Below are 17,602 nucleotides of genomic sequence, written 5' to 3' on the forward strand. Positions count from 1 at the left end.
TGCTTGGTTTTAGCCACATTCCTCCGGGCTGTCTGGAAATCTGCCTCAGTGACTCAGAAAGAAATAAAAATATTTCCTTGTTTTGTAAGACCTACTGTCTTTGCACCCTTTCACCTTGTTTCATTTTGCCTATGAGAGCGGCTATAGCTTGTTTCAGGACGGTAAATTTCTATATATCCGCACAAACCAGGCAGCAGAATGCTGTATTGAAGGAATGAACAGTGTGGAGGTAGAACACAAATGTTAATTCATCATTGATGACATCTGAATGCACAACTGTACAATTTCTTTCAAATCCTCATGAACAATTTCAGTCTTTAAGCCACATATATATTCTTATTTTTCTAGGGTCACTTACTTTGTATCCACTGGCCATGTTAATCCATCTTAATTTGGTTTTGACTATCTAGACTGTGTGCAGGACTCATTGTTTCTAAAGTTCAAATTCTCTGTACTTCTCTGCTCATAATGTTATGCTTCTATATCCATGGTGTTTATTACAGCCTTGAAATTCTGCTTCTGGCAAAGATGACTTAAGATTAGGCTCTTTCAAATGGAAACTAAACTTGCTAGCTGTTTTTAATAATATGTAAAAATGAATGAATGGTTTTAAATGAACAGGAAATTATGTTGTATGCTTAGTCTTGCATGTGTGGAACTCTAAACTGCTTGCAAATACTTGTAATGCTGATTTCCCATGCTTTCTAAAATTAATCTTTTGAAATAAACATTCTTTTAATATAAATATTGGAAGGTAGGAAATAGAAGATTGCTACCTGAAAGGCATGCTCATAATGTATTTAATTACATGTTTGCTTGTGTTTCCAAACGTAGGTGTGCGCCTAGACCGAGTACGTGGGGGTCGCCAGAAGTACAAGCGCAGAATAGACGCAGAGAACAGCCCATACCTGAACCCTCAGCTAGTTCAGCCAGCAAAAAAGCCATGTGAGTACACCACATGCACAGCACTTCTCTCTCAGTACAGGCTATTGACTCCTAGCCCTGTTTGCTAAGCTCCCTCTGGGTTGAACACGGGTTTGGTCAGAAAATATTACAATGAAGACTATATCGATTTGGCTGCTAACAGGTTTTGTTTTAAATATGCTCATCTTTCTCAAGTGGAGTTGAACAAAGAGTGTTTTTACAGGTGGAAGTGTATAAAAGCATGGTTTATGCAGTGCAAATTTTACATTTACAGGTTATCTTTATTTTCAGTGGTACATAAAATGGTTCATACTGTGATCATTAGCTCATTGAAGCTTCTACTTTCAGATTTCACAAGAAAGTGATTTTTGTAGTTTTCACTAACTAAATGAGTTTGACTGCTCAACCTCCCAATGAAAATACATTAAGAGCCTCATTAATTTATACCTATAGATTAATACACCTACCTAGCATTAGATTAAAACAGCAATATGCCACACTAATAACAAAGCAGAAAGTGGTAGTTTGGGCTCTAGTACCCTCATGGATTTTTTTTGCTTTGTTTTGTTATGTTTTAATAATGTCCTTGATTGTATCTCTCCAGGCTGAAATTAAGAGAGAAAGAGATGATCATCTCACTGCTAAAATACAAGTTCCATCCTCTTTGCGATTAACTAAAAATAGTTAGGGGTTTTGCTTTGCAGCTTATATAAACTCAAGCAGTGACTGTACTAATTCCATGAAGTAAATTTAATAGCATTATAGCTGTAGTGCAAGAGGATGGTGTGTTACCCTGCAGAGACACACAGGCTCTGTATCAGGTGTTGTAAACTCTTCCAAATTCAAATGGGAATACACACATCCCATTGCTCCGGCTGAGGAGGTTAATTTGCTCCTAACATGGACAAATAAGCCAGTGAAATAAGAAGGGCAAATTCCTTCTTGTCTCCCATTTTCCTCTGCCTCTAAGCCTCTGACAACACACATGTCAGGTTTTAGCCCCTCGAAAATACCTGGCTGGATGGAAAATGGAATCTGTTTCTGATGGTGTTCCCCAGTAGGGGACAGTGCTGTGTACAATACGTCTGAGCATATGGGGATCTGGAGAGCAAATAAACAGTCTTTGAACTGTAAGTGAAAGGGCATTTTAGCTGTGTCAAAGAAAAAACAGCCAGTTTTACATAAAATTAAGGCTTAAGTGAACATATGGCATAGTTTCCTTTTGCCTTTCCAAAAAACATTATGCTGATTATATTCCTTCAATTGTCCAATCTGGCATCTTCTACTCAGCCTCCATAAGCTGTCCCACTGTTCTGTAAATACAATCTAGGGCTGCACTAAGCAGATTTTGCACATTATAATAAAAACTTTCTGATAATACAATAAAATTTAATAAACTCTAATGCTTAATTTCATTAGAGGTTTAGTTTTCCTGGGTGCACAGATTGTCAGTTTTTCATTTACTTGATATTGTCATTGAGTAGAAATGTTGATAGCCTAACATACCAAAAAAAGCCAAGCCCAAACAGACAAAAAACACCCAATCCAACCCAAAAGCCCCAAGCCCTCAAGATATGAGCAGAGGTTAATGCAGTTGTACTGAAACACAAGAATCTCTGTGTAAACCCAAGATTATTGCAATGTGGTGCACTACATTACCTATAAGGCGATAACTGCACCGATTTCTGTAAGCTCCGTTGTCTGAGATAAACTAACCTCCTCATAAATCATTACTCATTATCTGAGTGCCTCCCTCCGTTTTTCTTAGCTTGTCCAAGTACAAACAATTTTGTCATAAACATTTTTAAAACTTAATTTTCAAATCCTGGCAGATAAGTGTCCAGACTTGAAACAGTTGAATCGGTTTTTGTGGAAGTAGCCTGGGAGATTTTCTGGACCCTGACTGATAGTTTGTGTGTAACAAAGGCACAGGAATGAAAATTGGGTTCTATTGATTCTAATTAGAGAAACATTAAATAAGATTTACCTTGAAACAGTGCTCATGGCTATTCAATTTCCTGAGTGATGGAGTTTTCTGAGTACATTCAGAATTTTTCTATGTTCCATGCTAATGCATGTGCCAATACATGTAGCTTTTTCCCCCTGTAAGGAAAGAGCAGGTGTTCGGAGGATCTTTTCTACACCTACTTCTGATCTCTCTTGTATTTTCCAGCTTCACCATACAATTTAATGGCCTGGCCATAGATTTCATTGACTGCAGAAATAAAAAGGATTTGAGATTTTGCAAATCCTGAGTTAAAACAGTCAATATTCCTAAATCATCTCTGGAATGCCATTGGTGAGAAGCCTCATATGCGAATGAAAGTTTTTCTTTGGCCATTTCTTCTGTTGCAGGAGAAATAACCCCAGAACTTGGGGATGAGAGTGCTTCTTCATTCATTTTTCATGGTTTAAAAAACCAAAAAGTAGAAGTCCTCAGCTGCATATGTTCGGATGTTAAGTAACTCTTTATTACTTTATCCTATTTTCCTAACCCATTAAAAATACTGGACTTTGGAAAGAAGTAATGCTGTCTTTTCTCACGTACATGTTTTCCGTGTGAAATTGAACAGGTTATAAAGAGACTGTTTAAAAATTTAAAAAAAAAATGCAAAGGCTGTTTGCCAATATAAGTTTAAACTACCATCTGTCATTTGTAAATAAGAATAGAATTCCTCATTAATCAGTTTGATAATCAGTCAACTGTTGAGATCAAAAATTGCATCAGTTGGCATAGTTCCTACAGTTCATATAAAGCATGAATATGTCCCCTTGTAATAAAACAAGCTTGATGTGATGGTTTCCAGTTGGCTCTTGCACTTATTATATGAAGGACTAACATATATCACAACTTCTGACACACAAATTTGGAATAAGGCAAAAAATGTAGAGGCAGTAGATCAGAGTCAAGGAGTCTGTGTCACTAAAGAGCAGTAAAGTATCAGAAATCTGAATCAAGTGAGCATTTTATGGAAAAATGTCATGGACTAGTAGGGATCCTTTCTGACACTGATGCCTTGGCTTTTAGCTTTCATGTTTTTCAGATTCTGTACTGCTTTAGTGTGTAGTTCTGAGCTTCATATTAAGGGATAGTAAGCTCTCTTCACAGACTAGGTAGACAAAACAATTCCTTTCCTAGCTTGGGACCAAAGACAACTGATCCAAATTTCAGGCCCAAGAGCATAAACAACGTGGACTGAAGAGAGGAAAACAAGGATGGGACTTCATAACCTAAAGCTATAATTGGACAATTAACTCCAATATGCTAATGGACCAGAACTTATAAAAGTGTGAGACCCCAGGACAGGTCAACCATTTTGGGTCCATCTTGGGTGTAGCCCTGGCTGGGCTCTTATGCTGCCCAAGATGTATCCATTGAGGCCTTTTAATAAATGCCTGCTTTATTCTTTAACTCTGCCTAGCCTGTGTTCTGGATCAGCTTTGACAACACTGCTGGGCAAGTCACATCCCTGTCAGCTTCCATTGCAGGAGAACAGTGTGGTCTGTCCTGTGATGTACATGCAGATGGGGAAAATTATACTGATTCTGGCAGCATTCTCTGCACTCAGAAAATACTTGGTGTCTTCTCACAGTGGAATCCCATTTATATCAAGCCATTTAATGTTTTATCTCTCTGAAGGGAACAGATTCATGTAAAATCACTAAAGGGTGTCATTTGGGTTTAAATTCTGATGGTGCATTTGAGGTGAAAAGATGTACCTACCAGGAAAAGTAAAATGTAAATATATTGGGAAGTATAGTAATGTAGCCTGTATTAGGAGGCTTAATGAATTAGTCCTTTTCCCATTTTTCAGTTCTGCCTTCTCATAGTAATAAATCAGGCCCCTGTATAGAGATAAAATATTTCCATTGTGCCTTCACATGGATATAGTGCTCATATTATGTTTATCCTACTTCTAGAATAGCAACAGTGTATTGTAAATCTTGTGGGCTCTTCTCTTTTTTTCTTCTCTGCATTTTTCCATATAATTTAATTGATTATTCCAAATAGTTGTCACAAGTCAACTGAATAAAAAAGTAAATATTTAACATGTGAATGAAAATGCTATATAGATAAAAATAAGCAATGTGTAACTATGATAAAGTATCATTCCATGCACAAAACCAGTTTTCTGAGGTAGAGTTTGCATACTTTCATACTTTGCTTAATTTTTTGCCCTTTTTTCTCTTTGATTTTAGTGTTTTTTCCTGTTTAGAAATGAGAAGGAGATGATTGGTCTGGGTTTGTAGAAAAAGAATGGTAGTTCAGGTCACTGACAGAAGTTACAGGTTTCAGTGATTGACTAATTGCATGTGGTATTTACTCACTCAAAAATACCCCTCCCTTTAAGGGGTGGGGTGAGTTGCAGGTAAAAAGATGAAGGCAAAATTTTTCTATTTGAACAGCAGAAAATGTCCTGTAATGCATTAATCTTTTCCTATAAACTTTGTACTCCAGTAATTAACAGAGATCATGTATTTCTATGTTCTATTGAATTTATTATTTAAGAACATACATGTCTGGCTTGATAAACACTGTTAATGGATCAGATTTGTTTGTGCTGTAACCACTTGTAGGAGGTCATGAAGTTACAATAAGGTGTAATTAAGTTCAGTGTCTTAAGACAAATTTTTGTGCACTTTGAAATCTAAGCCATCTGTTTGAAGTGTAGAATGATGCTGCTGGTGATCTTGTAATGTTCTGGTCCATTTTTACAGATAACAAGATTGTCTCCCATTTGCTGGTGGCTGAACCAGAGAAGATCTATGCTATGCCTGACCCCACTGTTCCAGACAGTGACATCAAAGCACTTACCACTCTTTGTGACCTGGCAGACAGAGAACTGGTGGTGATCATTGGATGGGCTAAGCATATTCCAGGTACATACAGTGTTTATTGCAAATAGATAATGTACAGAAATCATTGCGTGGTTTGTTCTGTATTGGTAAAATATACTATTTTTTTCTCTCCCTACAATGCATTAGGTTTTCCTAAGGCTCCAGAATATTCCCACAGAACACAGTTTAGATGGTCATGTATTTTACCTTGGAAGTAGTAGTGTTGTTGCTGTTACTAAGTTTCACATGCTGCTTAAAGAATTTTTTTTCATGTATTGCTATTATTCAGATAAACTCCCCTTGCTATCCAGAGCATTAGCCTGGCATCAAGGGTCATACAAGTCCCCTCCTCTGTAGTAATCTGATTCAGCAGTATTTAAATATAAGTCTGGCTCCTCTGTTAGGTAAATGCAGCACTACTGACCACAGGAGGTGAAAAAATTCAGTTATGTTTTGGCAAGGCACAGAGGAATTGTTCTTTTCATTGACTAATCTAGTGTGAGAACTGAACTGTACCAGCAACTCAGTACAAAGAACTGAATTATCCCAAAAAATCTCCCCTTGCAACTTAGTATTTCCTTGGTCTGCATGGAATGGACTGCAGTCTGCATCACATAAATGCATTGATACTATACAAGCTGACTGGCAATCTTATTAGCAAGAAAAATGGGGGTCATCAAAAGCAGTTTCTCAGATTAGCAATTCCTTCAGATAACATTTCAGGTGTATTTTTGCCCCTCCCCAGTGCTGAGGTGTTTGTTCTTGCTCTGTGAGCTAGCAGACAAACTTACAGAAGTCTCCAGGGTTCTCAGTCTATCACCTTCCACAAAAGTCACACAAAAAAAGGTCAACTTTTTCTCTTGTTTCTTAAGGTATTTCTCTTGTCCAGCAGATGAGTGAGCATGTTGGTGTGTTTTCATCAGCTCATTAGTTTTCTAATTTTGATAGTGGAGCCTTATTCAGCATGAGAGTGGATAACCTTTCATTCCTCAGAGTAATAAGTCATTCTCATTTTAGATGTGATTTTTGGGACACCTTAATAGTAGAATAAATAATCCAGTCAGTTATTTGTTTATCAGAGTTAAAGATATTTTATTTGTAGTTTCAAAAGAAATTGCAAATAAATATTCTTGCTGTTTGTTTCTTTTTCCCTTGTTCTTATCAGTTCTTCTGGGTCATTTTAGATAAATATAAACACAATATATGTACAAACACAATCAAAGAATAATAATAATTTGTACCTTTATGAAGTGATATTTTTGTAACTTCAGAGGAAAGACAACAGCCTCTAGACTCTAAAATAGTCAGTTGAAATTTAGTCATTCTCTGTGCCACAAACGGTGTATAAACAAGCTCTTGTATCACAAGCAATGTTTTTCTGGTACAGTTAACTTATTTCTGTCTCCTTAAACTAGTTTGTCTTTATGCTTTGAATGCTACAGTAATTTCTTTAATCAAATTGATGGAAGTCCCTTTCCCAGCCCACACTGAAACCAATTTATTGGTCATGATACGCCGGCTATGTTGCTAACAGTCGTAACGAACTGTCAGGCAATATCGCAGTGCAGCTAATTTGAAGTCATTAGGTGTGCAACGTTCAGGCAACAATTTGTTACAGTGGTTAGGAACACAGCTGACATTTCTGAATGGCTTTGTTCAGAGCAGTTCTAGATGAGCCCAAGCAAATTGTAAACTAATTTAAACATCACTCTGTATTATAGGAGCTACTTTGTCTTACACTGGTTGCTAATAAAGCACCCCAAATTAAGTCAGAATGAGTTAAGCAGGTGAGTTTGAGTTTCATCTTTGGAAGATACCTAGATCGCCTCAACCAAAATAGAGTAGCTCTCAAAGAAGTCAGTCATGCTCCATAGCAGTTGCAGGGGAACTTTTGTCAGTCTGATTTGTGAATATGCTGTGTAGCTTGGATTTGGCTGGAGCGATGGGAAGAGCAGAGGGATGAGACTGAGCAGTCTTTAAAATGATGGCTTTGGAAGAGTGTGGATGCCATAAACTGGCCCTGAAGATTTAAAATCTGAGCCACTTGAGGAATTTACGTGCCACAAAACAGCATTTTACTGCAAATAATCTCAAACCACACCTACAGTGGTTAAGCCACCCTAGGTAAGTGCACTTACCTGTTTTCATTTACAAATGAGAGTTTTAAAAAAAAACCCAGGCCATAAAGACAATATTTTATAAGCCTTCAGGTAACAGAGGACAGTGATAAAATCTGTGCTTGTTTTCTGGCATTTGATCACAAAAATCAAAATGCAAAAGGGCTGGACATGCTAAGGGACAAATACATTGAGCTTTTGTAGCTTGGTTTTGAATGTTGGACTGATGAACTTGGACTGACTGTGCTCAGCTGATGCCTGGCACAAAACAGTGTCTGGAAGAGCCTGCATTGGTGCTGCCTGTTTGCAGAACTAACAAATGTTACTGTAGGCAGGAGCATAACAGGATGGGGAAAAGGATGAATTAGGAAAGGGGTGCAAATTGCATAAAAGTTCACTGTAGCTTGGCAGACTAAGTAAACCCTTGGTGTAAATCTTGTAGAGTCGATTAATTACACCAGTAGTGAATTTGTGCCTAGCACAGCAAAGCAGCAATCAGCAAATCTTTCTTTACTATAGTGATTTCTTAAGGTTCAGTGTAATTAAAGGCCCTTATATATCAGGTGCTTAATAACTAATAAAGATCTCAACTCTGAAGCATTGCAATGTAAAATTTGTCTTCATGGAGGAAACCAAAGCAATGTTTTTGCTCTTCTGAAAAAAAACCTTTTAATAGGATTATCTACAAAAATGTAACAAAGCAACATTCATTCTGCCCCGGCCAACCATTTCCCATTTCAGTCACAGACTAAAAAATGTTTTCAAATTATACAAAGTTCAAGTCCTTTCATAAAATCATTAGTATTTTTGTTGTATTGGAAATATTTCAATAGTTGCTTTTATCGAACAAAAAGTCTATACCATATACAAAAGGAAATATTGAAAGAAAAATATATATGGAAAGCCTTTATCAGTAAATAGAATTAGTCTCCTTGCATTTATAAATCAAATAAATGGAAAGTGTGTTGTTATGAAACATGACCATGTCTTATCTGAAGAAGAAAAAGATCACAATGGCATTAGGAAATGCTTGACTTTAGTTAGAGAGGCGTAAGGGCACAAGAACAGATGATGGTGCCCTAATAGCCCTTTTTAAGAATGACAGGGCCCCGCCATTAGCATCCTTTTATATCCTTGGAAATTGCTCATGCCTCGCTTTTATGGTTCCTATCTGCCTGACTCTTTTTTATTTCTCTTTCAATTTCATCCGCGCTCGGATAAGCGCATGCTAACACAATATGATTGAGCTGTAAAATGGAACGCTGTCGCCTCTAATCTCTTTTATGTAGATATGGAGGTACTTCCACACTCCACTTCATTCTCTCTCCATTGTTGGCCTTTTTAGAATGTGTTGCCGAGTAATGGAGGCTCAGTCAAATATTAGAGCTAGGTTTCACAGGGTGTGATAAGAAGATTATCAGGCCAGCAGTCAGATCTATTGTTGTTCTTTGTGTCAGATTAAAATATTCTGATGTACTGTAACTTCGTTAGTAAAATACTGAAGGTGCTTAGGGAGGGAGGCTGATGCTGCTTCATCTCCTGCCTGATGAGACAAAACTCTTATTAACTGACCCAAATAAATTGTAAATATATTAGGAAGCCTCGGCAAGACATTTTATTTTATTTTATTTTATTTTATTTTATTTTATTTTATTTATCTATTTTTAAAATTTTATTTTTGCTATCTTTTAAATAAGGAAACCTTTCTTAATTCAATATTTTCTGGTGGTTGACTTTCCTACCCTTCACATTGTGTTTTGGGGAGTTTCCATTTCATTGGTTGCATTATATTAATTAAGCTTTTGCTGTATAGGATAGTTTTCTGCTGATACCTACTCACAGTACCAGCACGGTTTTGGCTGGATTTTTGTAACTCTCTCATTGACATTCACCAAAATGTGCAACATTTTTTCATATTAAGTGGAGGCAGCAAACATTAAGCTCTTAAAAATGTGCATAACAGGAAGCTAAAGAAAAAATGTTCTCTACAAAATTTGCATGCATGAAATAACATCAACCAGGCCATAGAAATCAACTTTTTGCACTTAAGATGAAAAATTTGTTTGGAAACAGTAAATCAGACTAATACATCAAAAATAACTAGTTACATTTTTTAGTAAAATAAGCCTGCTTGTCTTCAGCTGTTGTTCCTGTTTTGTTAGCAGGAGCAGTGTTCAAGGAAGGGAATAGTTAGAAATTTATACTGCCACTGGTGCTAGTATTAAAAAAAAAAGGCATATTTTTGTTGTAACAAATACAAGGATGTTTTGAATATTTTAGTGTTAATGTTTTATGAAACTTTTTTGTTCCAGCATACTCTTTGTGGAGGACAATATTGAAGCTTTCCTTTCCAAAGCAGCTCTCAGGGGTGTAGTTTGACATTATAATATTGAACAAGAACATGATTTGCTGCAGAGTTGTTGTTTCTAAAATGCCCTTTTCTCACCATGTGTTTCAGAAATACCACCTCATGTAGGTAAAAGCTGACCACAGTCACTTTGTGTGGGTTGTTGTTCGGGCAGCCCATAGAGAATCTCAGCTCTGTGAGGGGAACCTTGCCTGTGCTTTATGTCTGTGCCATGCTGCCTGCTGCTGTAAAATTTGTTTTTTCAACCTTCCCTAGTCCCTTGTGCTGCTGGCGGGATTTAGGGCCATTTCAGACACAGCCCTGCAGCTTCTGAGAGCACCCCATCACAGGGTGCCTGTCCTTCTGCAGCAGCTGGGCATGTAAATGTGGTGCTCACTGTTCATGTGACATGCAACGAGGATGAGTTGTGAGGTGCTAAGAGGTTGGCAGGAATAATAACTTGAGCCTCCCGGGGAATCAGGACATCCTGCCCTTTCTCAAAGTGCTAACTGGGACACTTTATCAAAAGCTTGGTATCTGCCCTTCTTTTAACTCCTTCTACAAACATGCTTTAAGTACAGAAAGCAGACCTGCTCCTCCTGCGAGGGAAATGTTCTTGAACTCACAACTAGTGTGACATGTGATCTAAGGGAGGCCATTCTCTGGGCCTTGAGGGTAGAGATTTCAGCCAAGAGGTTTCTCAAAAACGAATGACTTCCTTGACCTCTGGCACTGAATTGTGCAAAATGGGAAATCAGCAATTGGCTGCCAGTTTTATTTTTGAGCATTAGCGTGGATGGACCACCCAGCACTGCCAGGGTTTAGATCACCATGTTGATTCAGGTTTCTCTAAGCAGAATGGGACAGCAGCGTGCCTAAAATGCCAGCAGTTCATCCATCCTGGTATTTGAAGTGCTGGGAATGGTGGCAGTTTTTAGTTTTTCATGTTTTGAAAACAGTATCACAGAGAATGGTTAAGTGATCTTGCCAAGGTAGGGAGGAAGAGGAAGGATGATGCATGAATAAACACGTCCACAAGTCTCCCAGTATTTTCAAAACAAAACAAGGGTCTGTATTGTGGCAAAAGGGAGTAACCAAAGGATCTGTTAATGTTTTTAAAAATTTTCAACATACCCAGCTGAGATACAGTGTTGGGCTATTCTTGATGAATCTGTTGTTGAAGTCAGCAGCAAAATTTCAGCAGATTTCAGTACAAAAGAGTAGTAGGCTTTGTGTGCAACTAGGGATGCACACATTCTAAGTGTGTCTGCTAGTTCCAGTTCAGAACGGAGAGAGACAGCACTGGAGAGGTGAGAAGGTTTCTAGTAATGCTAGACATAGATGTCCTGGGGTAAAAAAAGCACTTTAGTTTCCAAGTTAGTCACTTCTGGCATTTTCTTACTTGCATTAAATTAACTGAGGAGGGAAAAGTAATCTCAAACATATAAACATCTCATCACCTGCAAATTATACATAAATATAAAATAAATGTGCAGTAAAACCTAAAAAGGCACTTGAAGCTCTTGCTAGTTATGACTTCAAAATCTGTACCTATTCTTGGAAAAGCTTATTTAAGAGTAATCATCACCAAAAGCATAATAAAGTCAAAAAATGGAATTAACACATAACAAAAGAACTTGGCTTAATTTTAATTATTATCTTTTAACATTGTGGGTGGTTTTAGGGAAAAAAAAATCCCTTATTTAAAATGCTCTTCTCTCAAGATGAGAATTAAATAGTGACTTTGTGTCTCTATTAAGTTCACCTTTTATTCCCTTACAAGTACTTGCTTTTTCCTTCTGAGTGACTGTCTCCTTGTTTTGTTGCCTTTTTTTTTTATTTTTATTTTTAAATCAGTCCTCTCCCTCCACCCATGCCCCCAACATTCACACTACACTGTCTGGCTGTTGCACTTTTTTTTTTCCCAGTGTCCCCCTTTATCTGCCTCAACCAATCTCCAAATGAATGCATGTCTATCATGGCCTTAGCTTTGACACTCTGGATATATTGATTAATAGTTGCCCTAAGCTCCTTTTAGCAAATCAAATTTTCACTTTTAGCAAGGATTTCGCCTCTGATTTATTCAGCAAAGTGAAATGCACTAAATTGACTTTGACATTCAGGGAAAATGGCTGAAAAACAAAGAGGGGAGGAAAGAGATATAAATTGTGTGGCAGCTGGAGACTTCAAGCATAAAAGAGGCCGTTTTCTATAGAATATCACTGGTTAATTTGGAAACATGCATTTAAACAGGAGTATAAATTATTTTCTTAAAATTAGATGTTTTTTCAGACTGAGGGTTCGGGATATAGTAAGGTTTACTTAGCAAAATGCAATATATTCAACCCAAATTCATCACTTGCTAATCATGGTGCAAGTGTGGGACCCACTTTTGTTGCCACTAATAATTATTATGTTAAACGAGAGACAAAGAGGTTTCTGAGTAGTTTTATAATGAGGTGCTAAATTGGTAAATATCTTCCTACCATTGCATTATGTTGTTCACTCCCGTGGCCCTTTAAAAATAAGAAATGATTAATAAAAAGAGAGCAAATCAACAGTAATGAATGCCAGTGCTTTTCATTTTCTTTCTATAAACAAAAATGGCTAGTTTCTGATTCTTAAATGCAAAATACAAAATGATATAGCAGCCATTTGCTATTATTCTTCCAGCAAAATCGGGAGTGTTGTATTACCCTGGGTGTCTTGTAGACTGAGTTAGAAATGTTGTATGCTCACAGATGTTGCATGACTGAAGTACCAGGAGGCTGAAAATGCCCCCTTTCATATTTGCAAGTGTTTGACTGCACTGCTAAATGGAATAAAGAAGAGTGGGAAAGAAGGAGAAAAATTATTATTCTGTTCCATGAGCAGATCTGGATGTTTTTGAGGGAGGTGTACAAATATGCAAACTAAAACTGCAGGAAATGGTTTGGGCTTGTTCCGTGATCAGATTCTGCAGCAAAAATTACAAAGCAATCCAGCTGGTAGTTTGCTCAGTTAATCTGTAGGGACAGAGCAGGAGCCTTTGGTGGGATCGGTTGTCATGGGTGTACAAGTCAAGTGTGCTGTGCCAGCCTCTGTTGTTCAAGGATCTGGCCCTGAAGGGATAAATCCCCATCAGTAGTCAGTGTACCAGTGGGAGCTGAGAGTTTCCTTTGTCCCCCGTGTGTACTCAGCACCTCAGGACTCTGCAGCACTGTGCAGAATCAAGGTTTAAGCAAGAATTTCCACTCAGGGGACAACAATGCTCACCTTTGTACCTACGTCTTGTGTGACAAACGGGTTTACTAGATTAGGTCTGTGTAAATTGCAGATGACTCAGTAGCAGTTTTCCTTCTTCTAAGCCAACAAGGAATTAATCTTATTACCAGAGGGTAAGAGGTCTAAACGTATCTTAACCTTTTTAATTTTACTGTAATCTCCCCTCTTTTTTTTTTTTTTTTTTTTTTTTGGAAGCAGGCTGGATGTGAGGCTTCAATAATAATGGCCTTTTGCAAGTGGAACACATCCAGAGCGCCCATACCCAAGATAGCTGGGTGCATTAGATTTTCAGGCATGTGACTATTCCATTGCCACCCCCCATAATTTAGCTTAACTTCATTAAAAGACCACTGGTTAAGAGTACACTGTATGAAAGAACTGAAGCTTCTGAAACAGTCTTTGAGGGACATCCTTTCCCAAACTTCCCAAACTGTACAGTTCATACCTCAAGGGTGGGGTGGCCAGCTTCTTACAAGTACTGCATGGCTGCAAGGCAGGAAGATGCCTTGCTCAGAAACACAGGAAGAAAGTTGGAACAAATCTTGGCATTATTCCTTAAGTGAGGAGTTTGCAGAAGAGGCAAATGCAGCAGAACTGAGCCTGTCATTCATGTTCACTAAGTATCACTTCTGTATTTACAGGACTCCTCTCCTCTGGAAAAATTAAGGTTTTTTTCAACCAGATTCACTGTTTAAAGAACATCCAAACAAAGCGTGGTTTTTTCAGTTTTAAAATTCCTGAAGGCTTTGTTGGAGATAAGATGATCAATTTTATATGTCATTTAAATTGTCCTCTGAAAGGATCATAGCAGACACTGAGAATGCAGAAGTAAACTTAGAGCAACATAGCCCTCTTATGGTAACTATTTAGGCTGTTTTAAACTAAATATTTGACTTAGTCATCTAACTAAGCCTCAAACAAAAATACATTTACCTTGTTCTGGGTGGGGAAGAAAAGAGCACCTTCTCAGGCATACATGTTGACACTGTAAATCCAGGATGGGAGGAGGGAGGGGGGAAAGAGCCAGTTGCTTAGATTGGATTTAGAGCAGACAGGTCTCCACCTGTATGACTGGGTCAGAGACACAGGATGGTCTAGTTCCCTAAAGTCAGCTGAGACCTGTTAAATACTGTAATTCTAAGAATGCCTCTACTTTCTCTCTGGATAAGTTCAGCTTCACACCTGCTTAACCTACATTAGAATAGGATTAATTACCTGAATTGCAACACCCCCTTAGCCAGTCAGCACGTTTCTGGCAGGGCACATGGTGACCTGGGTCTGGTTATATATAGTGTAAGGATAACAGGGGAGCACCTGGGTTGTAATGGCAGGGCTCAGTCCAGCCTGATACAAGAATCAGCAGTTTTTAAAAAATGAGTCTGCAGTAATCACCTTCTGCAGCAGCTGGATCATACAAGGGCTTTATGAACTCATGTCTTCCTTGTAGTAAGCTTTTTTGTTGGGCAGTGCTCAATTTATGCACCCACATATAAATATATAGGTGTGTTTGTGTGTGCAGAAAGAATCCCAAGAAGCACAGACTCCAAAGAGTGCAGGTACTGGATGCCCCCTTATTTAATTAATTAGATGGAGCAGTTACTTGACTGTAACTTTTGACTTGGTGTTCAGTGTTACTTTAATTCATCATCCCCAAGTTTAATACTGCATAGCAGGCAGTATTAAAATATTTTGGTGATTCTTCATGCAAGAAAACACACAACCTTCCTTTCATTTGAAAACATGTTCTGAAAAGTTCTCTGAGAATATGTTGGTCTGGCCAAGGTATTTTCCACACCAAATTCTTGATGCACATATTATAGACAAGTGGAAATTTCCCAGCATTTGACCCTTCTCCCCAGTATGTTTTCATCTGCCATGGTGTGCACCATCAGTTTCAATCAGCTGCATTAACAGCTGAGGTGAAATCAAATACTGAAGTGAGACACAGCTACACTTGCAGAAGGCTCCAAGTTCAGTGGAGGTGGTGCTTGCAGAGTCGAGTCAGCTCTCTCAGCAAGTCCTGACATGTCATGCATGAGAACACTGGAGCAAAGAGTTGTGGTGAGGGTGGAGAAGAGGCGGGGGCAAATCTGCAGTTCTCGTGCATCCAGCTGTTGGAGAGATTAAGGGGGAACAGTTTAGCAGATAATGGCTGCTGCTCATACATTTGTTCAAAGAAGTTGCACTTCTGGCATAAATCTATCATGACACTGGCAGGCTGCAGGGTGTATTTTTAGCCAGAGATTTCTTCTGGCTATGCTTTAGCATCATGCCTGCCCTGCTGAACAGGCATTAGACTCCAAACTTGGTACGATTCAAGCTATATCTGGTAACGTATAAAACTTTCTGTGACGCTTGCGTCTCCCATTAATTAACTCTGCTTGCAGTGGGAAGAATTTAAGAGTCCTTCCCCATATCAGTCTCTTGTAGAGAGCCATTCTGCTCTGTGATCCGTCCTTCACTTTACTACTTTGAAGTTTCCCAGAGATAAAGTTAACTGTTGGGTGGATTCAGGAGCAGGTTGCTTAATGTCAGTGGATCTTCAGCCACAGATATAACATGCAAAATGCATTGTGAATTCCAGATTATCTTCATTCAGTGAGATTATAGGAGTAAATTTTGAAAAGTTTCTTTGTTTCGAGTTACTTGAATGTTTTCTGGACCCCATCAATGAATTGTGCTGAATGCTTTGCTGACTATCTTCAACCCAGATTTGGAGTTTGCAGGATTGTGCCTTGCACATCAGTGGTGATGAGTAATTTTCTGTGTTCTGTAATCCTCATACATGGAGCACACCATGGGCTCTGTAATCAAGAGACCACAGGGAAACAGGGTGTCCCAGACAGGCAGTGCAGGTGGGACTGGGGACAAGCTGGGCACTGCTGTGCAGGGTTATTCCTGCTTCCTCTGTACCATAAACCTACAGAGGGCAGTGTCTGACAAGAGGCTTAGGAGGGCATTTCAGGAGATAAAGTGAAGAAAGCAGGCTGTTGACAAGGAACATTTGCATGTTCCTAACCAGCAGCATCATAATCAGCCAGCATCAGTGACAATCATAAAATCTTTCAGAGAACCTGCTAGAAGGGAGAAAAACTAGAGCTAAAACCAGCTTGCAACAGGGTGATGGGAGCACGGGCTGCCATGGGTCTCTGAGTTCCAGTGCTGCAGCCAGCACAGATGAACTCCCATTTGCCATTGATGGCTGCACGGACAAGTGTACTGTCTCCGTGGTAGAAAGTGCTAGCTATTTATATACTGAATGGCAATACTAAACAATTTAGGAGAAGCAGTGAAGTGTGTCCTATCCAATTAAAAATGCAGTGAGAATTTTAGGTAGGCAAAATGTAATTATTTAATTGGAATTTGACCAGGATGCTTTTCCACTGTTAAAATAAGTATAAATTACATGAGCTATAAAACTTTAAATTATGAAAATATTTTGAGGTCTTTGAGCATGGTAATTGGGGCTATATATTCAACTTTGTTTTTAACCTGACACTTCATAATGGCTGTTCCCTAAAGCAAGTTTTTTTTTTACATTATCGAATATCCCTTAGTGAAGCAAATTAGCAATCAGTCTGGAAAATATTTAAGTAGTACAATCACATTATTTACACAGGCACTTCCATTGTGCAGCATTCTCGATGTTCCCAAATATATGTAGGATCGCTTCCTCAGCTGTCAACATTCACGCTTGAACCTCCTTCTTTAGTAAAGCTTTATATGAAAATCCATTTAGGCCAATAGAAAGACTTGCCTTGATTTCACTGCTTTGGATCAATCCCTAAATATGCTGGTCACAATCTGTAACCTGTATGGACCTCAGAGCTTTATTATTTGCCTTCTGCTTGAATTACCACTTTTGTGTAAATGGTGGGGGACTTTGTGCAATTCCTTGCACAAGGCTTTTTTTTCTTTTAATACTTCTATTTATTATTATTAACGAGAAAGAGAATCCTACTATGGAGAATTAGGGTCATTTACTTCAAGCTGAATAAGAGTCTGCTCTTATCTAGAACCATATTTCAGTGCTTACAGGAACATCAGCATCTGGCCAGAATGGTAGAATGTTTGCTGTGACAGAAACCCTGCATTTAGTATTTGGAAAAAT

General features: G+C 38.3%; 1 protein-coding gene across 14 annotated transcripts in view; it reads left to right on the forward strand.

Annotated features, from left to right (window-relative positions):
• The window catches only part of ESRRG (estrogen related receptor gamma), a 368,263-nt gene that overhangs the window by 318,246 nt on the left and 32,415 nt on the right, over positions 1–17,602 (forward strand). For all 14 annotated transcript variants that reach the window (XM_054279749.1, XM_054279743.1, XM_054279742.1 and 11 more), the window contains 2 exons: positions 835–945; positions 5,644–5,805. In XM_054279749.1, coding sequence (XP_054135724.1) covers positions 835–945; positions 5,644–5,805 — 273 coding nt within the window. The remainder of the gene's footprint in view (positions 1–834; positions 946–5,643; positions 5,806–17,602) is intronic.

Source organism: Melozone crissalis, unplaced genomic scaffold, assembly GCF_028551555.1.
Source record: "Melozone crissalis strain CALT ecotype California unplaced genomic scaffold, PUWL_Pcris_2 ptg000027l_1, whole genome shotgun sequence".
In the NCBI taxonomy this organism is placed as follows: domain Eukaryota; kingdom Metazoa; phylum Chordata; class Aves; order Passeriformes; family Passerellidae; genus Melozone; species Melozone crissalis.